Genomic DNA, 26,978 nt, shown 5'->3' on the forward strand with positions numbered 1-26,978 from the left:
CACGGATGGACAGGTAGCACAGGGGGGCCGAATCCCCTCAAGACACCCAGCAGGGAGCAGCCAGGCCCGCAGGCCTAGCAGCAAGCGGCACTTTCAGGGTGACTTGAGCAAGCCCCTGTTCCCCTCAGAGAAGTGGGGCTGCGTGGAGGGCAACGTACTCATCCTGGGGACCTGAACTGCCTCCCTGGCCAGTTAGTGAGCCACCCAGCAGCCTCTCTCCTAGCCCCTCCCGGTGTCTGAGACCCCTCAGATACCCTGGTATCTCATCTGAGACCCCTCTCTGGGCATCTGAAACCAAGTGCTACATACATGGTGAGGGGGCATTCATTCATTCACCATGTGTCCCCACAGCCTATAATTCTATCCCACATGGAGCCCGGTGCCCCAGCGAAATAATTCTGAGGTCCACGGGGAGAGTTGCTTGCTCCTCGGAGGCCACAGTCTTCCGTCTGAGTTGTTCTCCCAGGCGCAGACACCAAGCTGCTTCAGACCTCAGCCCTTGGCTCTGGAGGTTCCCCAGGAGCCCAGCCCATCCTCAGGAGAGGGAGACGGGACCTGGGGATGCTCCGGGCACAGGTGTCCATGTGGTCTTTGGCGGCCGCACTGTCCTTCATCTCTCTGTGGTCTGAGTCCTTTCAGCCCACAGTCAGGGCGGCATATGTAAAGAAGAGGCTGGGCCAAGAGACAGTTGTACTGCCTTTATTCCCCTCCACTCTTCTCCTCACCCTCCTGCAGTCCCCCATACACTCTGGGGCTGTGGAATGACCACACAGGGCAGACATCAAGGGTCCACGTACCTGGGCACAGCCGTTTTGCCACTGAGCGCCACCCCACCCCCGACTGCCGAGGGGTGCCATGTGGGACATGGCAGCAAATGTCAGGATCAGAGGCTCAGGCTTTGCCCCCACTGCCTGCCCCCCCACCCAGCCTGGGTTCCTAGAACTGTAGTCATGGGGCTTGAATGGTCATCTCTCTGGCCACTCATCCCCAGCTGGCCCAAGACCAGGGACTACAAGGGGAGCTGGGGAGGGGCAGGCCAGGTTCCAGACTTGAGGCTTGGCCAAGTGGGCTGAGAAGTCCAGCTGGACAGAGCGGCCCCCCTTGGCAGATCTGCAGTGGGAGATAATCATCCCAAGCCCCCTCCCCATCACCAGCCCTGGGAAGTGGGTGTGATGGCCCAAGCCCCTCCCTCCAATATCCAGGTGCTTGTTAATTTGTTTTAAAAATTAAAAAGGAAATGTAAAAGCTGGTAAAACAAGAACCCCTATCCATACTGGCACGGCTGAGGTTCCATTATTGCTTCAGACCCTTGTGGTCTGGCCAGAAAGGAGCTCCCACCAACACTGGCCAAAGGGGAAGAGAGCATTTAGCACCAGGGACACAGGACTCCTGTCCCCGCTAGGACGGGGGCCTCCCAGGAGAGGGGGTGGCCGTGCCCATCTAAGCTATTAATACAATGACCATCTGACCAGTGCCCAGCCTGCTGTCTGGACCCCTCTCATGCCCTGAGAAGGGAAGCGTTCAAGAGTAGGAGACCCAAGTCCTGGGACAGGGTCTCGCCAGCAGCTCCCTACACCCATCTCCAGCCTTTGCTTGTGAAAGTCTGACTTCACGGATCAGAGGCCAGCCTGGCCAGGGCCCCCCAGGCTTTCTAAGGCTGCAGTGACGGTAGCAGGTGACAGGGCCACCAGCTCTAACGGGAGATCCTGGTGTCAGCCACAGGGGGTGAGAAGCTCAGGGGAGTCCCAGCCTACAGCCCATTTGGGGAAATCAGACTTTTTTTAGGAAAATGTGGGCAAGCTCTGAAGAGCCGCCAGGCACTGGGACTGGAGGTTGGAAATAGCAAGGGAGAGGGGGGAGTGGGGGGGGACCCTGAGGACGTCATGGAAGCCCAGAGATCAAGGGGTGCAGGAGAAGAAAAGAGCTACAGTAGAGCAGGAGCCTGAGAGGTGCAACCCTGACCCCATAAGAGGCTAGAACCCTCAGCCTCAGGGTGGGGGAGCCGCAGTGCTGGGAACCAGACAGGGAGCTTTCCTCTCTTGAGGGGGTGCCCAGAGGACAGCAGGGGCATCTGAGGGTACGTATGTAGGCTCTGGCTTGCACTGTTCCTGCTACAGCCCCAAACTCAAACCCTGTAAGCCCAGAGAACAGTCTGGGCTGTGTGGCTTGGATTCTAAATCCTCAAATCATTCGGGCTCCTTGGGCTTACCCACATCTGTACAGAATAAAGTGCTTCGTTTATTGATGATTAAAATGTCCCCAGCCCCCTGCCCCAGCGCCATGGACCTTACAAGGAGGTCTGAGGGGTCCCGACCCCCTCAGCCCTTGAGCTGATGGGGCCAGTCCCCGCCCCACGACCCCCTGGGCTCAGGCCTCTTCCCACTCCAGCCATGCTGGGAAGGTGGTGGTGTGGGGGTAGTCATGGGGGTTTAAGGTGCAAAGAGTATAACAAACAAAACTGTATAAACACAATAGGAAAGAGCTTAACTAGGAAATATGTAGCTTATGGAACCTTCCTCCCCCTTTTAAAGGCAGGAATCAAGACGTTAAATGACAACAAAAAAAGGATGTCCTGTTAGTGCTGGCCTCGTGAGGGCAAGCATTGGGCACAGGCTGGGGCTCTCCCAGCGCCCGCGACCCTGACCCCCGGGCCTGGTCATGCAGGCTCCTCGTGCCACCCATGAGCACAGAGGCCCAGGAGGGACAAGGGTGCTGGATGTCAGCCAGGGGCGGGTTGTGACCAGGTCCAGGGAGCGGAGGAGGCCTGTGCTGCCTTCAGGGAGCAGACGGACACAGACACACACATCTCTAGTGTGGGAGATGCAGCTGGGGCAGCTGGTGAGGGATGGGGTGCTCTGTGAACAGCTGCCCTGGCCTCTGCCCCACTGATAGCACCTTGAAACCTCAGAACATTGGCCCAAGCCTCCTCCTTAGGGGCCTGCCCCTGGGGTCCACCCATCTGCAGGGGCTCCTGGGCAGCAGGCCCTGGGAGCTAGTGCTGTGGGAGCCAGCCCGTCTGTCTACCCAGGGCCTGGCCCACAACACCCTGAGGCCCAGCGGCTTCCGGGGACATCTTCTCCAGGACCCAGGGCCCTCGGTGCAGCCTAGTGCAGGTCGGGGATCCCTGTGCCTGCCGCAGGGTTGTGAATGGGGAAAGCAAATGTCTGGGGTCCAGCCCCTGCCCGCCCCACACCCCCCTGACCCTCCCTATGTAGAGCTGCAGTCTTCACGCCTTGCCACAGCCTCCTGGCACGCTCCCAGGGCATCCAGGCTCAAGCCTCTGCCTGGATATCCGCAGCCCTCACACTGGGTCCACACCTCCTCCAAAGGGAGATGGCACCCAACTTCTCCCCAAACCCTCCAGGATATGAGGCGCAAGTTAGGGGGCCCAGGAAAGGCGCGGATAAGTGGCTAAAGGTGATCTGGGCTGGGCCACCCCCCTCCCTCTGGCTTAGGCCTCAGCAGAGTGACCAGTCACACCTGCTCCCTGGGCCCCTGTCCCCCCTACCTGCCGCCTCCAGCGCCCCCCTCACCTGGAGGGGGATACTGCCAATGGTTTCCTCTCTTTTCTTTTTCCTTCACTTCCCAAAAAACAAACAACAAAAAAAAGTAAAGGCTTCAAGAAGTCACTGAAAGGGGGCACTTGGTAGCGAGGTGTCCTCGGCCAGCTCTGGGGGCTGCCAGCCTGCACACCCCCCAGGGTCAGGGGCCTTGGGGCGAGGCCGGGGTCCAGCCAACTCTGGAGGTGTCACTGCCCCCCAAGGAGGAGGGCAGGGTCCTGGGCCCCTTGGAGCAGGCAGGCAGTTAGTTGTTGGTGCTCAGCCTCCCGCTGCCCGGGCTGGAGGCCGTGGGGAAGAGCGGCGGCGGGGGCGGCAGGTGCGGCGGGGGTGGCAGGGTCTGCGGCAGCCCGGGCAGCAGGGGCAGAGCCTGGGGCGGGGCAGGGGGCAGGCCCGGGGCCGCGGGGGCGCCGTCGCTGGCCATGGGGTGGCTGACGCGGAAGCACTTCTCCTTGTGCGCCTTGAGCATGTTGGAGAAACGGAAGCGCTGGCCGCACACGTCGCAGGGGTAGGGCTTTTCGCCGGTGTGCGTGCGCCGGTGCCGCTTCATGTTGGGCCGGCTGGTGAAGCTCTTGCCGCAGATCTCGCAGATGTACGGCTTCTCCCCTGCAGGGTGGGTGGGGATGGGCCTCGGGGAGTTGCTGGGGGGCCGCCACGCCCCCCACCCCCAACCTGTGAGCCAGCCTCCCTCACCCGACCGTGGGAGTCAGGGAGGCCAGGGCTGAGCCTCAGAAAAGGGCAGAGAAGGATGCCTGCTACGGCGCAGAGGCCATCACCGTTGGACAGCAGTACCTGTGTGGGTCTTCATGTGCTCATCAAAGTACTGCTTCATGTTGAAGTCTTTGCCACACCACTGGCACATGAACTGCTTGTGGCCGATGTGGATGCTCATGTGTGACCGCAGCTGGTACTTGTACTGGAAGCGCTCATTGCAGTTCTGAGGGCAGGGTTGGGTGGGGCAAGACCCAGGGCAGAGTGGGGGAATAACCTTCAGGGAGGTAAGCGCTGGTCCCCAGCTCACAGGGCCGGGAAGGACTCACAGTGGGAGGGACTCCTGGGCAAGGACGGGTGGATGCCAAGGCCGGCTGAGGTGCTCCTGGGGTGGGGCAGCGCATGGGGCACAGGTAGAGAGGCCCAGGCAGGAATGGGGCTCAGCAAGTGGGAAAAGGCCCCAGAGTGGAGGGAGCCCTTGTGCTTAAGACTCTCCATCCTTCCTCCTTGTCCAAAGGCCTCCCTCAGCCCCACCTGCAACTCCATCTCTGATCTTTGCCTAAGATGTGTCTTTCTCCACCTCTCCAGAAAGCCTGTCCTATGGTTCCAGCCCATGCAGACTTCCCACCCTGAACGTGCAGCACTGAGATAGTGAGAGGAAGCAGGGGTATGTGGCGGGGGTGGGGGGGGGTTGGTGTAGGTGGGCAACCAGGGAAGGATGGAGTAGAAGGCAAACAACAGGAGGGCCCCCTCTCTTTCTGCACCCTATACTCCAGTCCCCCTACCCCCTGGTTTTTAAGCTGCTGTTGCCCCTGATCCCTGCCCTGTTCAGGGTGGTCCCTGGGGGCAGAAGTGGACTCACCTCGCATCTGAACGGCTTCTCCCCGGAGTGCTGCAGGGAGTGCACCTTGAGAGACATGCTGCGTTTGAAGGACTTCCCACAGGTCTCGCAGGTGAAGGGCATGTCCTTGGTGTGGGCTACGGGGCAGGCACCATGGCCATGACATCTCAGGGACCCATCTGGCTTCTCCCAGGGGACCCCTGCTGGACCGACCCCACGCTGAGCCTTGAACCCACCTCCTGGGGCACCATCTACCCTGGGACCTGCCCCGTGGCCTCTGTCCCCCAGGCGAGGTCCTTCCCCCTCCCTCCCTGTCCCTCCCTCCCACACCCCCCGCTAGGTCTCTGTCTGCTCAGACAAGCACAGAGGCCTTCATGGTTCCTTAGCCTCGGCTCAAATCCTGGCCTAGCCACTGGTTCTCTGTATGGCTGCTGTGAGCCTCAGTGAGTTTCAGCATCCTCTTCTATAAAAACAGGAAGAGTGGTCCTGGGTCTCCAAGGTGGCTGGGCTTTACAGAGGATGGCACCTGTAAAGGCCTCAGCCTTGGGTCCCCTGCCATCCAGAAGGAGTTATCTGCACTCCCTGCCAAAACAAACTCCAAGGAAGATGTGGGAGGAAGCATCTGGAGACACGGAGGGCCCCCCTCACAGTTCAGAGCTGGGGAATCCAAGCCCAGGAAGGACCACCAATCCTGGGTTACCTAGCATGCTCCTGGCTGATACCTACACCCCAGGTTCCCAGCTCCCAGTCAGTTCATATTGGAAGCCTCCAGTACTGTCTGGTAGAGAAAGGGCATCTCTGGCCAGGGCTCACTGTCTCCCTGGCTAGACAGTGGGGAGAGCTCCAGCCCCCAAGTGGGCAAAGAAAGGAGGGCCACCCAGACAACAGCCAGACTCTCAGCCAGGCCCACCTAGAGGGGAGGGACAGCCATGCCCAAGGCAGCGAAGTGGCCCAAGACACACTTGTGTCCAGGTATGACTCCTGGGAGGAGGGTTGCATTCAGAGAAGTCTGAAGCCCTGTCAGGGGCATAGCTGTCCTCAGACTGAGACAGGGGCTGTGTCAGCCCACACAGTAAGCACTCTGTGTAATTTAGCAGAAGGTGCTCTTGTGGACCTAGCCCCATGTTGGGGTGCCAGCCTGGGTAGCAGTGTGCTAGCTGGATTCTGGTCTCCACCTGCCCTCCTGTCATGAGCCCTTGTGCCATGTGCAACGTGCCCAACCGTACATGGCAGCCCTGGCCCCAGACTAGCCCTACCCCCTCCTCGGCCCCACTGCCCCATCCACTGTCCCCGCCCCACCTCCCAGCTACTTGGTGCTTTCTCATCCCTTTATATTGTCCCTGGATGTGAAAGACTTCCTAGCACACCCAGCAGCTGGCCCAGCTTGGACCTTGGGCCCGTTCCGCCACAGGCCTAGACTTACCAACCATATGCTTGCGCACGTGAGCCATGGTGTAGAACTTCTTCTCACAAATTTCACAGGAGAACTTCTTTTCTGCGTAGCCGTGCACAATTTTATTGTGCTCGTGGAGGGACCAGAGCTTCTTAAAAGCTTTGCCACATGTCACACACTGTGGAATGAAAAGACTTTAGGCCCTGGGTCAGGACCATGTGACCTAGGACAAGTCACTGCCTCTCTAGGCCTCAGTTTCCCCACCTGAACTGTGCTCGAGAGAGAGATCTTGGTGGCCAAGGACCAGCTACGTTTGATATTCTGAGTCAGGGGTGGTAAATCCCTAATGTTACCCACCTGCCCACCCGCCCAGGGTTGCAGCCTGGGGCCCTCCCTCCTCATCCTGAACTCACTAGGGTCATGGGCCACCTCTTCCACGAAGTCCCTCCTCTGTGCTCATTTCAACAAGACATCTTTCTACAGAGGAGAGACACATAACTGGCTGAAGGGCCACAGTGGGTGAGGAGGCTACAGTGCAAGGGGGAGCCCCTCGGATAACAAGTTCTGGCAAAGCTGAGACATTATTTCTGCTGCCTCCCCTGCTGGGGCCCATACCTTGACACCACAGAGATAGATCCCCAAGGGAACAGGTTCCAAAGGGCTGGGGGACTGCAGGAGGTGCAAGGGCCTTTTGGACACGAGATGGTAGTGGGAACCCTGGGGACCACACTCCCCTCCTCCTCGTCTCCTGGGCCCTTACCCCTGCAGTAGGCCAGGGCTTAGGCAGAAATTGGGTCAGGGTACCCAGGGTAGAAGTACAAGCGTCTTTCCCTTTCAGGAGGGAAGCTCGGGGGTGTGCATGTGGAGAGTCACAGGGCAGGCCAGCAGGCAGGCAGGTGGGAGCATGTGCCTGAGGGTGGGGCAGGAATCCAGGTAACCCTCAGGTAACACTTTCTCCAATTAGCAATTAGTTCAGGCAATTAGCATCGCCTACCTACTGCCCCTCAACCTCACTCTCAGCCAGAAAAGGCAAAAAATCACTTGGCTGGCCTTGTGCCGTCTTCACCCTGAAAGGCCAGGCTGGCCCAGATGCAGGCTGGCTCAATGCTTGGCAGTCAGCCCAGATCCCCTGTTTGGCCCCAGCAGCCTTCCTGTTGGGCCCCCTGCACTTCCCGAACTGCTCATCCAGTCCCTCTTCCCCATGCCCAGGCCAGCTGGTACCTCCAAAGAGCTGAATGCAGGGGTTTCCTCCCGCCTGGCTGCCCCTTGCTCCACTCAGCCCTTGCAATAAGTGGAAAATGGCGCCCCCTTCCGGGCAAACCCCTCCTCCCCTCTGTGCTTTCCTGCACTGCTCAATCTACCAAACTATATACCTGGGGGCCCTGCTGGCCTTGCAGCAGTCCAAAAACACTGACTCATCCCTCCTCAGAGCTGGCTGTCCCCCAGCCTCACATGCTCAGACAACTCTCTCCTCTCATTCTCCTGAGTCCCTGCTCCCCTCTGCCTCTCTGGCAAGGGTCCTGTTTGTTCCAATCCTTTCTGCACTCTTGCGGAAGCCCAGCTCTATCTGCCTCCTCCAGGAAGCTCTCCCTGACGTCATCCCCTGAGCTCTCACCACTCTGGGCTCACCCTTGGGCTGGGGCTGGTCCCACTGTCCCTGGGGCGGGGTTGGGGGGTGGGGGCTGAGCCTGCTCTCTGCAGACTGTGCAGACAACACAGGCAGCAGGACACTGGGTGCCCAGGGCCCAGTTCCGGCCTGGCTCAGCCTGGATGGCTGCCCCCTGCAGGCCCCTTGGAGGCCCACCTGGATGTTGCGTTCGCAGTCTGTCTGCCGGTGCAGCAGCAGCTCGCTCTCTAGCAGGAAGCGCTTGCCGCACTGGTCGCAGATCTGCATGCGGCTGTGGGTCACATTCATGTGCTTCTCCAGGTACCAACGGTTGTTGAAAACGCGCGGGCACTTCTGGCATGGATGGTGCTGTTTCTCCTCCAGCTTCACCTTTGCCCCCAGCCCATCAGCAGCCTGTGGCCCTCGGGAGCCAGGAGCGGGAGCCACTCCTGCAGGTGGCTTTGGCCGCTTCCCGCCCCGCCGCCCGGCCTCCTCCGGCTCAGGGGGGCCACGGCGCCGGGCAGACCTCGTGGCCATGCGACTGTGGGCAGGGGGCTCTGCCCGGCTGCTGCGGCGCCCCAGGCCCCCCTGCCTGCCCCCTGCCTCCCCGTCCTCCTCATCTTCCTCCTCCTCTGAGCTCTCCTGATCCTGCTCGCTGTGCCCTTCCTCTTCCTCCTCCTCTTCCTCCTCTTGCTCGCTGTGCCCTTCCTCCTCCTCATCCTCCTCATCCTCCCCCTGACTGCCGCCCTCCTCATCCTCCTCCTCCTCCTCTGCTCCACTGCCTCCTCCCTCCTCTTCCTCCTCGTCCTCCTCTTCCTCCTCCTCTTCGTCATCCTCCTCCTCTTCCGAGTGTCTCTGCAGCCCGTCCTCCCGGCCCAGCACCATGGTGGCCGGGCCAGTGGCAGCGCCTGGCTTGCCCTCGGGCCCTGTGGACACATGCAGTGTCTGGTTGTTGAGGTTCACCTCCACGATGATCTGGGACTGCTCTCGCCGACTGTAGGTGCCAGAACCCCCGAGCTCTTCCTCCAGCTCCTCCCCACCCTCCAGCTTGCACAAGCTGGCTGGGGGCCCGCCAGCCTCTTCAACGCCACCCTCCTTCTCCTCCTTGAAGAAGGGCTGAGCCGGCCCAAGGGCGGCAGGCACCGTGCCACCTGTGGCCCCAGCCCCGTCCTCGACGCGCACGGAGTAGGGGTCGGGGCCCTCTCGGGCGTAGATCTTGGGCAGGCCCGGGGCGTCGGCCTCCTGCTTGATGTCGCAGTAGTAGGTTGGTGCAGCCGGGGTGCAGCCGGCAGCTGGCTGGGCGAGGGCCACGGCACCAGGGCCCGGGGGGCCGAGGGAGCGGGCATCTAGCAGCTCCTGGCAGGACGCAGCGATGTCGGCCATCTGCAGCAGTGAGGCGGCACTCAGCACTTCGTGGACGTTGGCCGCGTTGACCAGCAGCTTGGACGTGTAGATGAAGTTGAGGATCTGCTGCAGGCCGCCGGGTGCCAGCGCCTCCAGGGACAGCTCCACGCGCTGCAGCTGCTTGTTCTGGGTGAAGAGCGAGTGGAAGAACTGGCTGTAGGCGGCCAGCACGCCCTTGTGGGCTGGAAAGACGCTGCGCTGGGGCACCAGCACCAAGTCCACGTCGCACAGGTCAGGCTGGAAGAGGCGCTGCTCGTTCAGGCGGCCCATCAAGCAGGCGAAGTGCAGCGCCACGTCCTCCACCAGCGAGAACTCGGCCGCCGGTGAGTCCGTTGTCTTCTCAACCAGCAACTGCAGGGCCGAGGGCACAGGTCAGGTCGAGGCCAGCCAGGAGGTGCCCCCCATCCCCCATCACTATTGGTTCCACGTGACAGAGAAGGTGCCGAAAGACTCAAGCAAAGACGATGGGGAACCAGGGTTCAAGCCCGAGTCAGCTGTCCCTCAGAGCTCAGACTCTGGCCGTGACCTTCTGAGGCCGCGTATCAGCTCCTGGGTCAGTGGTTGACTTTTCTGGACCTCCAGCTGTTCCACTGTGAAATGGGAGCAGTCATCCCGGGAAGGGAAGCGGAAAAGGAGAAAAGGGGAAGGAAAAGGTTCGAGGATGACCAACTATGCAGGTGGGCCAGGAACCTAGGGGTTTCCTGGGATGCAGGACTTTTGATGCTAAAACCAGGGTCGTCCCCAGCAAAAACGAGGACTGGGTTGTCTCCCCAGAGGCATCATTTCAGTATTTCTGGTCCCCATGGATTGTCTCCCTGACACTCACTTACAAATTAAACCAATCCTGCCCAGCCCCAGACACTTTCGGAACAAAAGTCACAGTCACTGTCCTGGAGGTACAGTGGCCAGAGACAGAGCAGTGAGCTAGGTGACTTCTGTTCCTGAGGTGTTTGGGGTTGGGCAGGATTGGTTTTATCTGTAAGTGAGTGTCAGGGAGAGAATCCACAGGGCCTGGAAATACTGAAAGGATGCCTGTGGGGAGACGACCCAGTCCTGGTTTGCTGGGGACGGCCCTGGTTTTAGCATCAAAAGTCCTGCATCCCAAGACCTGTACCAAACCCTTTCCCTCTAGGCCCCCCATACCCCAGGTCAGGTGTGGTCCAGGCCCAGAGGTTCCCAGATGATGTCATCTTGGTGGAGCCTGAAGGAGGCCTTTGAATCTGGTCAGATTATTAGATCTTTGGGCCACTTTCAGTACCTGTGAATTGCCTGGAATTAAGCAAGGGCTTGGAGAAGGCAATGGCACCCCACTCCAGTACTCTTGCCTGGAGAATCCCATGGACGGAGGAGCCTGGAAGGCTGCAGTCCATGGGGTTGCTGAGGGTCGGACACAACTGAGCGACTTCACTTTCACTTTTCACTTTCACGCATTGGAGAAGGAAATGGCAACCCACTCCAGTGTTCTTGCCTAGAGAATCCCAGGGACGGGGGAGCCTGGTGGGCTGCTGTCTATGGGGTTGCACAGAGTCGGACACGACTGAAGTGACTTAAAAGCAGCAGCAGCAAGCAAGGGCTTAATTAAGGAAGGGCCTGGAATTAAGCAAGGGCTAGCTTAATTCTTGGTCCAACCACAGCGGCTTCCCCAAAAGGTGAGCAGCACAGACAGGCAGGCTGCCCAGTTCCTTGCATGGATCCAGCGCACAGCAGATATTCAGTTAACATCTATCAACGACCTGCCTGGTTCTGGCCCTCCTCAGGCCCTGTCCGCTAAGTCAGAGCCTCCTACATTTGAGGGTACCTTGTTGCACTGCAAAGCCATCAGCTCTCCTACCCTATGCATGTCTCTGGAAGCCTCGGGATGAAACCCCAGTCCCATCCATCCACAGCCTACCCCTCCCTTTATGTCAGTCCTTTCAGTCACTTGAATGAGAGGACCTGCCCTGGGCTTCACCCTTCACACCCAGTAGCCCAGGGCAGCACCCACCTCATGCTCTCTCTTTTTTTTCAGCAGCTGCAGCTTGCGGGCTCTAGTAGTTATGGCACACGGGCCCGGCTACCCCGCAGCACGTAGGATCTTCCTGGACCAGGGACTGAACCCACGTTCCCTGTATTGGCAAGCAGATTCCCAACCACTGGACCACCAGGGAAGTCCACCACCATCTCTCTTGAGTTCCTCCCCAACACCTCCTTCACCCCAGCCAAGAAGCCACTTGTTTGTTCCTCTGTCTCAGGGCTGCTAGCCCATCTTGGTCTGGCCAATCTAACAGGAATAAAGTGCCAACCCCCTTTCATCTCCATCCTCTGACTCATTCTAATTCATCTTCTGGGACCAAACTTTATTACACAGATGGGCTCAGAATGGGAGGGTCTCACAGTCAACAGAAGCAGAGCCCCTGGACTTTCAGCCCTGCTGAGGCCACCAAATCTGTGTTGGACTGGATACTATTCCATGGGAAAGTATTTCTTGGCCTTTAATGACTCAAAAAGCAGGACGAGGCGTCTCAGGACCAGCTGTGGTTCCCCAGACCCCACCAGCACCTCCGGCAACCTGTACCCTCCTCCCTAGAGCTGCTGCCACCTGCAAGTCAGTGAGGGGTCAGGATGCAATTTGGCTGTAACAGAAGTTCCTCAGGGCCTCCAGGGCCAGAGAGTGGTGGGGAAGTAGCTTGGATAAGGACTTGTCAATGTCAGACGTGTTGTGGGGTACCCATCCCAGGTCCACTGCTCCTTCACAGAACGCCCTCCAGTGCTTATCTGCCATGGGTCAAGGGCAGTGCCTAACACTTCCTGTGTGCACATCTGGCCCCAGGATCCAGTGAAGACTCCTCTGGCCTCAGCAGGGGAGGAAAGGTTTTAGCCTGGGGGGTAGTGTTGCCCCAGAGACTCCATTTCTGAGGCAACACCCCCAGGCAAGGCTGCACCATCCTTGGCCCTTGAGGGGCCCAAGGATCTTACAACCAGGAGCCCTGACTGTACTTCCTTGACCAGGCACATAGATGCTGCCTGAGTCCTTATCTGGCAGCCCCTCAGTGGGGTATGGTTACCCCCTAGCCTGGTACCTCCCACACAGGGCCCACCAGCTGTGTCTGCCTCTCCAGCCAGATGTGCCAGTTTCCTGAAGCTGTAGATGCCCCTCCCCATCTGGCTGTGCCAGCTGCAGTCACACACCCCACCCCAAGTCCAGGCCAGCTGGGCTAAGACACAAGACCAGAGGAATGGTCAGGGACTTCTGTTGCCAGGGCATTTCATGCTCTCAAACCCTCCCCCACAAGCCAGGCTGGTGGGGGCAGGCCAGGTGCCAGGGACACCTGCTGAGGCTGCTCACCACCGGCAGAGCCTTCTACTCCTGAGAGGTACCCTGCCTCACCATCACAAAACCACCAGCTAGCTCCCTATGCTGCCCCAGAATCTCCCTGGAGGCCCCAGGATGAAACCTGGGTGTCCATCTGCACCCTCTACTCCCACGTCAATTCTTCTGTCCCCAGAAAGCAGTGGGTGGACCCAGACTGAGCACAGGGGGCACAGGCTCATGACTTACTGCCTCCTCCTTTTAGGGAGAGGGTATCTGTGCCAGCCTCCTCTCAACTCAGGCCACTCGTCCTTCCCGAGAAACAGGCCCAGAGAGGGCGGTGGACAGGTCCAAGGTCACACAGGAGTTTGGACCAGAGCTGCAGGCGTCCTCCCCCGATCCCGCTTGGCCCAGGAGCCCCGAATCCCCTGGCAGGGCGGCTCCAGCGCCCACGTGGCCCAAGGCCCAGGCGGGAATCCGACCTCCTCCCTCCCCCCATCACCCAGTCCGAGGGCGGCGCCGTCCCCGGCCCAGAGAAGCGCCCCCCTCCGCTGGTGCCTAGCAGGACCTCAGCCTCTCGCGCCCCGGCCCCAACCCCAGGAATTTAACCCCTTCCCAGCCCAGGACCGCGTCAAAGCTCCGCATTCCCAGCCCGCAGGGACCCCGAGAAGGGGTAGGGGAGACCCGGCGAGGGCTAAGATCCCTCACACCCCTCCACGCCGAGACGACCGGCTGTTCGCTCGAGAGGGCAGAGCGGGCAGGTGGGCGGATAAGTGGGGGGACAGGCAGGGCCTTGCGTACCATGGTGCCGTGGCGCTGGGGGCTCACAGGGCCCCGCGGGATCGCGCTGCCCCCGGCGGCCAGGCCGGGGCCGCTCCATGTAGCGCCGCGCTGGGGGCCGCCCCCGCGCAGGGCCCCGCGACCATGGCCCCCGGGGGCGCGGCCGGGCGGGCGGAGGCGCAGGGCCGCGGCGAGTCCAGCCGCCGAGCAGCTGCGGCCCCAGAGCCTCAGGCGCGGCGGGCGGGGGGCGCGGGGCGCCGATTGGAGCCCGCGCGTCAGCTGGGGCCGCCGTCTGGACGCTTAAAGGGCCAGGCCGCCCTGCGCGCCGGCGGGGGCGCGGACACGCGTGGTGCGCGCCGTCCGGGTGCAGCCAGCCCCGCCTCGGGCCGCCGCGGACTCCGGCCAGGCCCCGCCGCTCCCATCCTAGAGGATGGTCCCTGGACTCACTCTCTCGCACCGAGCCCCCTTTCCGCCAGGAAGTTCATCCCAGAGTCTAACCTGGGAGCCCTCCAGATGCGCCACCGAGGTGGGGTCATAGGAGGAGGAGGCCCCAAAATGGGGAAGCTGGGCGCTCCCGCGCCCACCAACCAGTTACAGAAAAGGCTTACACCTGCTCCCCTGAGCGACCTCACACTGAGGGACTGAACCCAGCGTTGGGTTCAACCCAACCCAGTTGCTGGGTCACCATCCCCACCCTCTGCCCTGGGCTGCTCTGACCTGAGAGTGAGTCTAGGATCTCCAACTGAGCTGACCCCCCACCCCGATCCCAGGGCAGCTCAGGGTTTATGTTATTCTGTCTCCAGGACTTGCTTCTTGTCGATCCATACTGACCTGGTGGCTGCCTCTGGCGACACAGGGACGCCCAGGGCAGGAGATGGGAGAATGTGAACCACAGGTGCATTGATCAAATCCTTTCATGTGACAGACCCAGAGCTGGGAGAAGGCAAGACTAGAGGAGTGAGGGCCAGAGGCCCAGGTCCCACTGTGTCCCCTAGCTGTGGAGCTTGATGGCTGCTGAGAGGCCTTCCTGCTGTTTCTGCTGGAGAGATACAGCCAGGGCTGCGGAATGCTGCTCTGGCATGGATGCCAGTGGGGGCTGGGGGCTGGTTGTGCTGGCAAGAGGCTGCAAGGAAACACTGCCAGGCCAAGCAGGCCGCAGAGTGGGGACCACAGGACGGTAGGCCTCGCAGAGCCTAGGTGGTGGTTGGGCCATCATTGTGGAGAGGGCCACAATGTCATCTGTGTCATCATTCAGATGCTTCTGTTCCCCTACTCCAAGCTGATGGCTGCCCCACGTTTGGTCACTTTCACATTGCCCACATCCTGGCAGTACCACACTGTATCCCCCACCCTCTTCGCTCACACATGCACTTGTGCTTACACACCCGCCCATGCCTGGCTGTAGCAGTGTCCCCTGAGTATGCCTGCCACCTTGCTCATGAGTGGGCAGGGCCTCTGGGGCCAGTTCAGAGTAACTTGGTTCTGGATGCCAGAGAAGGAAATGGAGTAGAGGCCAAGATCCCAGGCAGGCGCCATCCCGTAGTCTGATGTCTGTCCTGTGAAACTGCAACGGCCTCCCGTGAGGCCAGGATTTAGGCCCTTAAGGCCGTTCCAGGGTCAGGGAGAAAACATCTCATGGGCAAAAATGGGGGTGACCAAAGAGTGCCAAGAGAAAGAGGAGGAAACCACATAGCTGGATGGAGGGTGAGATGAGACCTTGGTGGAAAAAGATGGCAAGAGAAGAAGGGGCACCGATGGGGGCCCATGCCCCCAGCGATGACCACACAGCAGATATTCTGCATCTCTGTGGCTGTGGTGGGTGAATTGACTCAGCTCCCAAAGGCCTCAAGCTGAGGCCAGGCCAGAGCAACCTGCATGTCTGACCAGCCCATCACCTCAGGGCTGCCTTCTGCTTCTTCCACCATCCCAACCCACTTCCTCATCTGACTCTGTGGCTCCCTTGCACAGGCCTGAGACGTGGTAAGAGAGGAACCGTGTATACCCATTGGTTGGCTAAGGACAGTGAAGGCAGAACAGGACAGATCTCACAGTCAGATACCAGCGTGAGGAGCCAAGGAAAGGTGAGGCTGGAGCAGCCTGCCTCACAAACTGGGAGGAGCCTGGCAGGCGGCTGCAAGGGACACTCTTGGGCCCATTTCCCAGCCAAGGTTTGGCAGGGGTTGTGGCCAGTGTGACCAAGGTAGGGATGCTGGCCCTTTTGGAATTGGTCTTGGTTGCAATAGTCAAGCCAAAGAAGGGGCTGGAGGTTGGGTGAGAAAGGAGGGAATAGGGGGCTCAGTCTTCCTGAAGACCTTAGCTGTTCCCATTTCTTCTCTGGCCTACAGCCCATCTACTGGGGGAACCCCAGGACAAGCCAGTTCTGGGAGGCTACTGGGACTTGGGTCACATGAGACATGGCAGGAAGGCACTGTCCGAAGAGCTGTCTGGTGGGCTCATGTGGGGCTGGCTCAGAGCTGAGGACTGAAAGCTGAGTAACGCTAGAGCAAAAGGAGGGAGAAGGCAATGGCACCCCACTCCAGTACTGTTGCCTGGAAAATCCCATGGATGGAGGAGCCTGGTGGGCTGCAGTCCATGGGGTCGCTAAGAGTCAGACACGACTGAGTGACTTCACTTTCACTTTCCACTTTCATGCATTGGAGAAGGAAATGGCAACCCACTCCAGTGTTCTTGCCTGGAGAATCCCATGGACAGAGAAGCCTGGTAGGCTGCAGTCCATGGGGTCGCACAGAGTCGAACACGACTGAAGCGACTTGGCAGGCAGCAGAGCAAAAGGAGAGGAAGGGTACTCCCCTGCACATGCCCCAAGGGAGGATACAGTTAAACATCTGCAGGGAACTAGAGGTGATTTGATGTAGCAGAATCCAGATTCTTGTCCTGTAGGAGTAGCCGGATGGAGATAGGCAGAATTGTTCTGTTCCCTTGGCCTTGAAAAGGTCCGTGCCACAGGATCTTCCTCTCAGGGTTGGTCAAGGCAGGCTTTCTGGAGAGTCCAAGGTGGGACAAGTTATTGGGGAGGGGGATCCCAGGCCAGAATCACATGCCACGGGGGCAAGTCAGGAGTTTGTGGAGATCAGGGCAGGGATGGATGATCCTCAGACACTCAGGACTGGGTGCTGGCAAGGTCAGCAAAGCCACACCCCTGCTTTTAGAAGCCAGCTCTGTGTTTTCTGCTTTTTTTTCCCCCCACAACTTCCCTAAGCCTCTAGCCCTGAACTTCTCTCCCACGTTGGAGGAGGAACAGACCCAAAACGTGCTGGGGCAGCACTTGCGTGTGTCTGCACACAACAGGGTTTAGCCTCCCTAGGCGGGGCGTGGAGCTGCGTAACTGCAATGGGGGAGGAGTAGAGTGGGCAGTGCCAGAAAACAGAAAGGGACATTGCAGCATGGGGCTGGAGGGGTGGCAGGGAAGTTCAACTTACCCACTAGGTGTGGACCCAGGGCTCTGTAGGTTGAGGGAGCATTGATCCCTGGGTGGGGGGTTGGAGGGGAGTAGATCGCTCCTGTTCAGAGCTCAGCACTAATAGGCTACAGCTGTAGATGGTAGGGCCTAATTCAAACCAGCAGGTTGCCCAGTTCCCTCCAGCAGCATAAACGTCATGGCCTAGGCATTTAAGGCCTCCTTAGCAGCTTCCAGGATCCTCTCCCACCCTGCTGGTTCAAGGGGCCCTGGGCCTCTCACTAGTGACTGAGCCTGGCCCTCCTCATACTCTCCACCTGGAGGCAAGCACAGGAATTAATGTCCCTGAACCACTTCAACGTGTGCTTAGTTCTAAGCATTTAATCCTCACGACTCCTAAAATGGAGAAGTTATATTAATAACTACAAAGGTCAAACAATTTACCCAGTTACCCACCAAGAAGTGTCAGAGTGAAACTTGAACCCAAGCAGTCTGGCTCAGACCCCAAACCCTTAAGGGCTGTGCCACAGAAAGTTGCTCACAGAGATCCTTTACTCCTTCAAAATAAAATCAGATTGGGCCAGAGACATTGAGACCAGTGGGATCTTTCTCTGGGAATCTAGCCTGGTGGCAGAGGTTTTAGTTGCAGGAGGCCCTGGGTGACCAGAGACTGGGGATATGCCAGCCCAGAGTCCTATCCCCTGTGGGCTCTATGGGAGGCTGATTCATCTCCAGGATGGTCCGGAAAGGGATGCGCACTCCTGGTTTTCATGTCTGGTTGCACCCTCTTTCTGGGTGTGAGCTGAGAGACCAACAGTCTAAGGACTATTAGCCTCGCCTCACATTACGGATGAGTGTCAGGGCTCCAGATGCAGAATACAAGTGTTTGTGCTGAGCGCTCAGGTCACTTTTTTGTTTTTTTACCCTAATGTCCTCAGATCTCCAGGCTGGCTGGAGACACACCCTCCCCCAGCTAGTCTGGGTCCTGCAGACTGTGAAACTCAGCTAAGTCTGTAGAGCTGGAGTTCAATAGCTATAGAAGGTGAATGGTGGGGCCTGGGGTCTCCAAGAGGCAGAAGTGCTTGACCCCAAGCTTGGCATAGCCCCACTGCAGTCCTTCTGATTCACAGGGAGTAAAGGAGGCAGAAGCAATGGAGCACTCTGCCCTTACATTCTACTGAAATCATGCAAGAAAACAGTCCGTTAGAGCTTCCTGCTCCTTTGCGTGTTGCCCACGTAGGCCCTCCTTATCTCACGTTCCTCAGGCACTGGCTGAAGCTGCCCAGGGTCTGTCTACAAGCTGCCATCTTCCAGGGAACCAGCTCCTCCCCCCAACCTTTAAGCATCAAAGAACTTCTCCCTGCTGTGCACGAGTCCTCTTAGCATTCTGCCCAGTTCATTCTTCACAAGTCCCTCATGGGATTTAGGCGCTCACCTCTCTGAGCAGCAGCAGAGTGGATTCCCTCTCCTAAAGACCAGCCATCTGAGCCCAGTCTCTTCCCACATGAGCCATGGCTTCTGGGCCCCCTCCCCTGGCCACACAGTTTGTGTCACTCATTCTGCACTGGTGGAACCTCCTTTCTCTTCCAGTGATGCCTGGCCAGTATTCATGGTCAGTTATGAGGGGCATTTATTTCCCTTGAATCATCTTGCTAGCTAATTCAGCACAGTCAAAAGTCCTTAACACATTTCCTCCCAATACTGCCCAGCCGATCAAGATGCTATCAGAACATCAGTAAAGATCATGGTGCTTTCTAAAAAATAAACGACTCTAAAGGAACCTCACTTGGGGATTTCCCTACAGCAAACTGACTCTACAATTTTCTTTAAATTTTAAGGCAACACATCCAGATTTGACTGTTTTCAGGAACTACCTGACTTGGCGGTTTACTGTTAACTCAACTTTGGAAACTGAATCTCTGCCAATCTTACTGTGTGAGGTTATGTTGTATTCACTAAGAAAGTACAAATCCCTTTGAGTTCTGAGGAGAAAAAAGTTAATTGTACTTGCCCTGCAAATTCTCATGTGGATGCTAAAAATATCACAAGGAATATTTTCTCCCAGAGTAAGTGCTATGTGCTTGCTTGGTGAACCACTCTTAGGGAGGGAAGGCGGAGGCTGTAGGTGGCTTAGCAGGTAAACGTGCTGTCCCTGAGCAGCATCTCACAGATGGGGTGGGACACAGTCCCTTCTCTGCAAGGATATCTGTATGCAGGCCACCTCAGCTGGATGACAACTGGACCTGAAAGAAATCTGGGTTGGCAGGGGAAGCATGACCAAGCACCATCAATGGTTCTCTGCCTAGGTAAACATTCTGCCTGAAGTTGTCTCTAGCACCACCTCGTGCCCCACCACTAATACCCGGCCAGAAGAGGAAAATGAGCCACAGAGAGAAGAGATGAAATCTCTTCCCTGGCTGGTTCAGCAAAGAGACTCAATGCTTCCTTTTCCATTTCAGAAAGACTATTTGAAGTCTTGGTAAATAAAGAAGGATGAAACATGCTCAGACTCAAACTTAGACTAAGTATATAGTTTAATTTCTACAAGGCCTCCCTTTTAAGTTTTAGGGAATTTAAATGAAGTATATACAAATTAGACATTGCCAATATATACAAAAGTATTTTCTACTGTTTTTGAACAATACCAGCTATATTGTTTCATTTGCAATAAAGAGGACATTACAAAAACAGTCCAATAATGCATTTTCTGTTAAGAAGCACAATACACGATGTAATTCAATTTTATTAAAAAATAATTTAAAATACAGAACAATCCCCTTTAGGAAGAAAAGCTATTTCTGTAGTCCATTCAGTAAACACACAAGTTGAATGGTGCAGCTGAGGGCTGTTCTTTTCCATGGAGAAAACAAACGAGGCTTCTAGGGCTCACCTTTTGAGGATAAAATTCTACCCATAGCACAACCTGCAACGTTATTGCCTGTGGGAGGTAGAATTCTAAAACGCCCTTCCCTCTTTTCATGCCCCAAGCCCAGATACCTGTAAATATATCACTTCTGTGACTACATTCTATGGCACAGCTGACCTTATATAGGGACACTGTCTCACACATGAACCGTGATCTAATCACATGAACCTTAAAACAGAGGAGGAAGGCAGAGAGATCTGAAGCATGAGAAGACCCCGATGGGCCATTGCTGGTTTGGAGATGGAGGAAAGCGCACAAGGAGGAATGCGAGCAGCCTCAAGGAGCCGAGAGAGAGGACCCCAGCTGACAGCCAGCAAGGGACTGTATACTGCCAACAACCTGAATTAACCTGGAAGCAGATTTCTTCCCCAGAGCCTCCACAAAGGAATGCCACCCTGCTGACCCTTGATTTCAGCCTTGTGAGACCCTGAGCAGAGAATCCAGCCGTATCACGCTGGACTCATGAGCTACAGAACTGTAAGCTAAGAAATGAGTATTGCTTTAAGCTGCTAAGTTTGGGATAATCTGTTACACAGCAATAGAAAACTAATACACTGCCTAAAGGTAACTTTTCTTAACGTAATTAGATTTGGCAGTTTTGGTTTGAGTTCTAAATGCAGTTTTTTTCCACTGAATATTATTAAAGCAATATTCTCCTCTGCAGGCAACTTTTGAGAATGCTCATATGAATCACACATTGTTTTTTATTCACCATCAAGTGTTTGCTTGAGTCAGGTCCTACTTTCTAATGTACTCTCATCTGTCAACTTGGCAAACAATTGGCCACTTAACCCTGTTTATGAACCTTTTATAGGTGATGGTTGTAATACATCCAAGGTCACCCCTCCATCCATCAGGGGTGGTTAGATCCCTTCAACTGGGGGTTCTTTCCCACTTCCCAAGTATAGCAGGCAAGGGGTAGGATGGCACAAACTTCTGCATCAAATATCCAATATGAATTTCTTCTGCATAACTGGATAAAACTGGCACTAAGGTGATTAAGTACACTTGGGGAAAAAGCTCAAACTGAAGATAAAAAAACACAAAATCTCACCAGTTTTTATAGGTCAAATCATTTTTACAGGAACCACCCAAGACACTGAATATGTGTAATCTATGCAATACTGCACACCCTGATTTCCTGTCTGTCGTCATAGGCTTACCCATCTCACACAAGGTTTCACTGCATCACTGCAGGCCACTGAAACAAGGGAACAAGCTGGCGGGTGCTAAGGACCGTTCAACTGCTCTTACATCTCTTACTTGAAAGGCTTTAAAGTAAAGCCCTGAAAAATGTGTCCAAAATGGTGGCAGGTAGATCTTAGTGTTACTTTTGAAGTCCACTCTCCATTCAACTCTTCCAGGCATCAGTTCTGGGCAGCATACCCAAGTGGTTACACAACCCTGTGCCAATCCTGCCTGCTCCACGGCCCGCAGCCCACACCTGTGCTTGAGAGAAGCTCTCCAAATAGTTAAAGTGAATACAGCTTACAATGAACCCTACTTGGTGCCAATGAACTTTTTAAAAATTTATTTCTCTCTCTGATGGAATTCTAATGTATAATATATAAGAATAATGCACCAAAAGTTACCAAGCACCAGAGCATAAACTGGAATAGAACTTTTTTTTTTTTTTAAACAAACTGAACTTCTAATAATATTTATTAAAAAAGCACATGAAACATTAGGGCTACAGAGACAGTGCAGATATTTATAGTTAAGGCTGATCTATTCTTTTTAACCTCACCCGCCAGCCTGAAATAAGACAGTGGGCTGTATTATGACCACGTTCTTGATCCTCTGAAACAACAAAGAAGAAAGGAGCCACTGCCTGGTTACCATCAGTATCAGTTTTGGGTGGTTTGTTTTTAAGAGCACACATGAATAAGACTGTGTAATTGGTATGGAAGTATTTGGCCTCCTTTCACAGTTCTCCTTCAGTTCTATGCTTGGGCAGCATAGATGCTAAAACCTTAAAAATGGGCAAAAAGAATCTGTATTCTAAGAAATATATGAGACAAATCATCTATCTAAAATAATATTGCAAATTATACTTAAATTTCATGATTTCTTGATTCAAGAAAAAGAAATTAATTTCCATAGTTGGCTACTGTAAAATGTGGCATACAAATATTTTAAGGAGACATATCTGTATTTTAAATTCTATGCACATGTAAATAAACAAATAACAATTAAGAAGTGTCTATTTTTCAAATTCATCTCTAATACTGAAACAGAACAACAGACTGCCATTAAGTTTCTTAATTTTTTAAGTTACCAGGTATTTACACATAAGATATAATTCATATAAAAAAAAGGGGACACTTTCAACTATATCTGCTGCTTTCACTGGGACTTCGGTGATGAGAGTAACTTCGGTCACTTTCACTGTCAGAGCCATAAGATCTACAACTCCTGTATAACAAGACAAAACAAATATACAAATATCTTTTAACTCTCAACCCTTTTGAATTCTTGTTGAAACTTCTTTTTTGATATAAGGGGCTTGAAAGCAAGTGACTCGAGGAGGCACAGCATAGTGGGTAGAAAAGTACAGTACTGACCATGACAACACTGTGGACTTTTCAAAGATGTTAGTGACAGATGGTGGTAATATCAAGGCGTAAATAAAGAAATAGCACTTCCTGTGGAATTACTTGAAATCCACTCAAGGAAATGAGAATAATTTTCCATGTTACCCAAAATGAACATCAATATTTAATTAGACTGAAGAAGGGGAAAAAAGGCCAACAAGAATTCATTAAGACAAGGAAATCAAAATCAAATCAAAATGTGAGCCCAATGAGGGGTGAGGTGGGGCAGGGATGGGACCACTGGGACAGTGAGTGAAGAAGACTTTGGTAATGGTCACCATTCAGTTATTTTGGGAAAAATATCCACAAAGAGCCAGTCACTTTGCTAGATGCTAAGGGCACACACACAGCGGACTAGTGTTCCCTGGGCTCAAGGGTAGTCTGGAATAGAGGGTAGTAAGATAAATAAAACACACAGCAGGGAATATATCTCAGGATGAGCAGTCAGGAAGGGCTTCCCAGGGGCAGTGAGTGGGTTATTTCAAGAGGCGTGATGGGAGATGGTGAAATGGGCATGTGAATCTCTAGGCAGAAAATAAAGGTTCCAGAATGTTAGTGCAGGGAACACAGAAAAGCCCAAGCTGGAGTTGGTAGGTGGAGAGGCCTCCATGCAATACTCAGGAGCATGGTGGACCTGCCCCTAAGGTCACTGGGGTGTACTTGAAGAGTTTCAAATAAGGGAGTGTCTGTATCACACTGAAATTCTGTAAGCACCACTGACTGTAACCGCAAGGCACGGGGGCAGAGCAGTGGTGGTGAGGGAGGGCAAGACCAGAAGCCACCAGGAAAGAGATACACAAAAAGTAACCAAAAAGACTTCTGCAATAACTATATGTTATATAAAACATATCTATGAATATATATTAACACATAAAAGACATTTTTAACCATATAAGCCACAAATCCTGCTACTGAAGCAAGTGACTATGACATTTTATTACATATTACAAAAAAAATACTACCTTTTTAAAATTTAAAACACTGACAAATTGGCTGTTATTTCTAGCAAGTAACCGTAAAGAATGGGCCACAGTTTGAGTGGTCTTCTCTCTCTATTCCTTCCAAAAGAAATCTTTGTCCAAGGATATGTGAATATTTAAGAATGCACTTTAGATTTAAACATGTTTAAATGTTTAATGTTTAAACACAACCAATAAACACTACCCAGCAACTCTTAATACAAAGCCCACTTTCAGTAACTGCCTCTGGACTGAAGAAATTCAAGAAGAGAAAGAAGAATTTCTGTCCTTAGAAGATGATGCTTTCTCTGCTATAGCAGTCTATCGCCCCATACCCCAAGTGCCCGCAATAACTTACAGTGCTTGAGAGAACAGAGACCCACCTGGATCGCCTATTGTAGCTTCTGCCTCGGTGATAACTGTCACTTCTCTGGCTTCTACTTCGGCTCCGACTTCTGCTATAGTAGCTATCGTAAGTGTAGGACCTGCTTTAACAGCAATAACAAACACTAAATTTTCCCATTCAAATATTCATATACTCCCATTTCTTTTTAGGTTCTTAAGTGTCCTCATAGAACACGGGCACTATATGACAGAATGAAGACATTATGTGCATAACACGTACTGGAAACATTTAATAACTGCTCCAAATCCGACTTACCACATTAAACAGAAAAACGTTAATTTCTTTTTTGCATTGAAAAATATCACAAAGTTGACACTGAGTTAGTTCAATTGAATCTGGTGCATCTTATAGGCAATTATAGTCAATAAACCCCTGCCATTACAATTTGACATCAACTATCACTTTTGACACTAGAGAAAAATGGGTCAACAAATAAAAACTGTTTTAAAAAGTCAAAGACATGTTTTCCCATGAAATACAACACCTTTAAAAAGGGAATTAAGGGGTGGTTTCCCAGGCCCTGTCCATACCTGGACCGGCTGTGAGGATCATAGGAGCTGCTCCTGGATCTGCTCCTGCTGGACGTCCTAAGAGTAACCACATGAGGGACCATCAATTTGTGGATCAGGACAGGCTACATAAAAAATCTAGGCATTTATTTACCCATTAAGGAGAAAACACAATGAAATCCAGCAGCTATATTTATTTCATTTCTCATATTAAAAGCATACTGGATTTTTTTTTTTTAAAGCCTGTTGGGTTTCACAGGAAAGGTTTAAGTTTTACACAATTCTTCTATGAGGTGCACATAAAGAAAGTCACTGGGAAAAGAACTGGGTGGGGAAGGGGAAGACAGGTGGGACACTGGTTTGGTATTGAGCAATGACAAGACCCTTTTCAACAGCTACTCCACTCTGCCTGTGCAGGGAGATAGACTGGAAACCACATTGTAGGGTGGGATTCACGAGGTCACCTATGACTTTTGTAACTGCGGTAGGAACTGCTCCGGCTCCTTGTGCGGCCTCTGCTATACCACCCTCTGCTCCGACTTCTAGAGTAGCTTCTTGATCTACAATTAAGAGTGGAAAAAATATAATTATATTAACTCATTATGCTGTTAAGATTAATTACTAGTAGGGCAGGAGTGGGAAAACCCAATAGAGGAAAGGTCTTTGGAAAGGTCTCTCATAAACTCCTCACAGCAGGTATGACAAGAGATGGCTAATGAGAGTTTAAACTGAACAGAATGAAATAAATAAAAAACAGAAAAGGCTGATACAGGTATGTTCACAGGAGCCGTTTCTGTAATACCAGCAAAAGGAAACAACCCAAATCCTTATTAACAGCAGAATGGGTTTTAAAACAATTCACAGATATATACTGAAATATCCTAACGTAGGAAAATTAACTACATTTACATGTATCAACACAGTTAAATCTTGGGAACATAATGTTGAGTGAAAAAGGCAAATGTAGAACATCTATACATATAAAAAAAGGATTCTATTTGAAAACAACAAAAAACATTATATATAGATAGAAACATTTATAGAAAGACAACAAAGAAAAACAAGAATATTATAACAGAAGTTTAGAATAATATTTAACTCTTGGAGAGAAGAGAGAAAGTAGGGTAGCTTCAGGTTGGGCTCTATTATGTCAAAGCTCTATTTTTTAAGATAGAAAATTATTTTCTATACCTTAATCATTTGTATGTTTTATACCTCAATCATTAAAAAATTTATACCTATTTAATATTTAATAAAACAAACAAGAAACTTAATGCAAATTTGCCCCCACCCTGCATTCACTTGGCTCCCAAACCTTTTCCTCTTAGTTTGTACCTGTCATTCAGGATCAGAATAACCCTGTGTATATGCTCCTTACGTAATATCTTTACAGGTTGTAGTTAGTATATACTTACGTTCTGGAAGACAGGTGCAGTTTATTTGCAAAGACATTCTATTCTCATAAGATTCTAGTCATTTACTCAAACAATTACAGGGTAACTCTGTGAGGTGGCTAAAAGATGAGTAGCAAACAGTCCTTGATTCCACCAAGTTCACAGGCCAGAAGGGGAGTCAGGCCCGGGTGGGTAACCAAAATAGGGAGGCACAGTTCAGCTATCTCAAATCTACCACCTGTGAGCTGCTCAACTTAAGAGCAAAATTCTCAGCATTTCTGAAATGAAACACTACCCACTCCAAATGCAGGGGTAGGAAGGAAGATGACAGTGACCAGAACCACCAACAGCTCAGAGTTATCGGAGGGTGAATGCCAGGTAGACAATGAGCAGACAGCAGCAGACTGCAGAAGCTAAACAGGCACCTGCATCTAGAATATGAACCCAGAGAGAAAAGGCCAGAATTCACCAGCTCTCTGGGGCTTGCCGTGAATCAGAGCCCGAGGAAGAAGAGAAGCCCACACTCAAGCAGTGTTGGGGGCCAGAGTGAGGTACTCCGCCCATGGCAAAGGTCATGAAGGAGGCTCGACATACGCAAAGGCGGGATCGAGCCTCAGGAGTCCCCCTGGAAATCCTCGAGCGTCTACCCCATAACCAGAGCCTGCCTACTTTACTACTTTGTGCTCTTACCTACACCTCTGACTTTACGGGGGGCTGTCCCCCACCACCTCTTTCGGAGAAGGAGTTAACTTAGAGCTCCAGTTTATAATAATTCCTGGGCGTGATAAGAGTGTTTTAACCTACAAACTCCTCTGAAGGTTCTCTGGCCTGCCTGACAGGCTCGTCCGGCCACATGTGATTGCTCACAGCCTCCCAACCGTGAGAGGCACGAGATGCTTTAAACCCTCTAAAAACAGGTTCTTTAGAGAAGTTAGAAAACTATTAGTATAAGTATAATGGGCTGATTAGAAATTGTGTTGGTGAAGGGTTTTTCATTTGTTGAGCCAATGTTTGTTGCTAAGTCTCCACATCCCCTGCCCTTACACACATTAATGAATATATAGAATTAACCTTTGATATTAATCACGTTAGACCTTAGGCTAAGTAAATTCTTTCCTTAACTAAAACCCACTACACCCTCACCCTGTAGGAATGTAACTTTATTTGGGTGGCCTCTGTTTTGAGAATAAT

General features: G+C 53.4%; 2 protein-coding genes across 12 annotated transcripts in view; both read right to left on the minus strand.

Annotated features, from left to right (window-relative positions):
* Positions 1-683: 683 nt before the first annotated feature.
* On the minus strand, positions 684-13,735 carry ZBTB47 (zinc finger and BTB domain containing 47). Of its 3 annotated transcripts, XM_027522407.1 has the most exons (7): positions 13,603-13,735; positions 11,497-11,617; positions 8,307-9,863; positions 6,533-6,680; positions 5,131-5,246; positions 4,350-4,494; positions 684-4,163 (listed from the first exon to the last, which is right to left on the minus strand). In XM_027522407.1, the coding sequence occupies exons 3-7, from the start codon at positions 9,780-9,782 to the stop codon at positions 3,805-3,807; spliced, it is 2,244 nt and encodes a 747-aa protein (XP_027378208.1). In that variant the 5' UTR covers positions 9,783-9,863; positions 11,497-11,617; positions 13,603-13,735; the 3' UTR covers positions 684-3,804. The 3 variants fall into 3 exon arrangements, with proteins under 3 accessions (XP_027378208.1, XP_027378206.1, XP_027378207.1); XM_027522405.1 differs by lacking the exon at positions 11,497-11,617; XM_027522406.1 differs by lacking the exon at positions 11,497-11,617 and having other exon boundaries at positions 8,307-10,102.
* A 5,780-nt stretch (positions 13,736-19,515) lies between these two features.
* NKTR (natural killer cell triggering receptor) overlaps positions 19,516-26,978 on the minus strand; it is a 53,539-nt gene continuing 46,076 nt past the window's right edge. For 8 of the 9 annotated variants that reach the window (XM_027523291.1, XM_027523290.1, XM_027523294.1 and 5 more), the window contains 4 exons: positions 24,858-24,953; positions 24,415-24,471; positions 23,862-23,966; positions 19,516-22,340 (listed from right to left, as the gene is read on the minus strand). In XM_027523291.1, coding sequence (XP_027379092.1) covers positions 22,253-22,340; positions 23,862-23,966; positions 24,415-24,471; positions 24,858-24,953 — 346 coding nt within the window. In that variant the 3' untranslated portion in view covers positions 19,516-22,252. The remainder of the gene's footprint in view (positions 22,341-23,861; positions 23,967-24,414; positions 24,472-24,857; positions 24,954-26,978) is intronic. The other variant, XM_027523293.1, reaches the window with a different exon arrangement.

This window comes from Bos indicus x Bos taurus, chromosome 22 (genome assembly GCF_003369695.1).
Source record: "Bos indicus x Bos taurus breed Angus x Brahman F1 hybrid chromosome 22, Bos_hybrid_MaternalHap_v2.0, whole genome shotgun sequence".
NCBI classification, from domain to species: domain Eukaryota; kingdom Metazoa; phylum Chordata; class Mammalia; order Artiodactyla; family Bovidae; genus Bos; species Bos indicus x Bos taurus.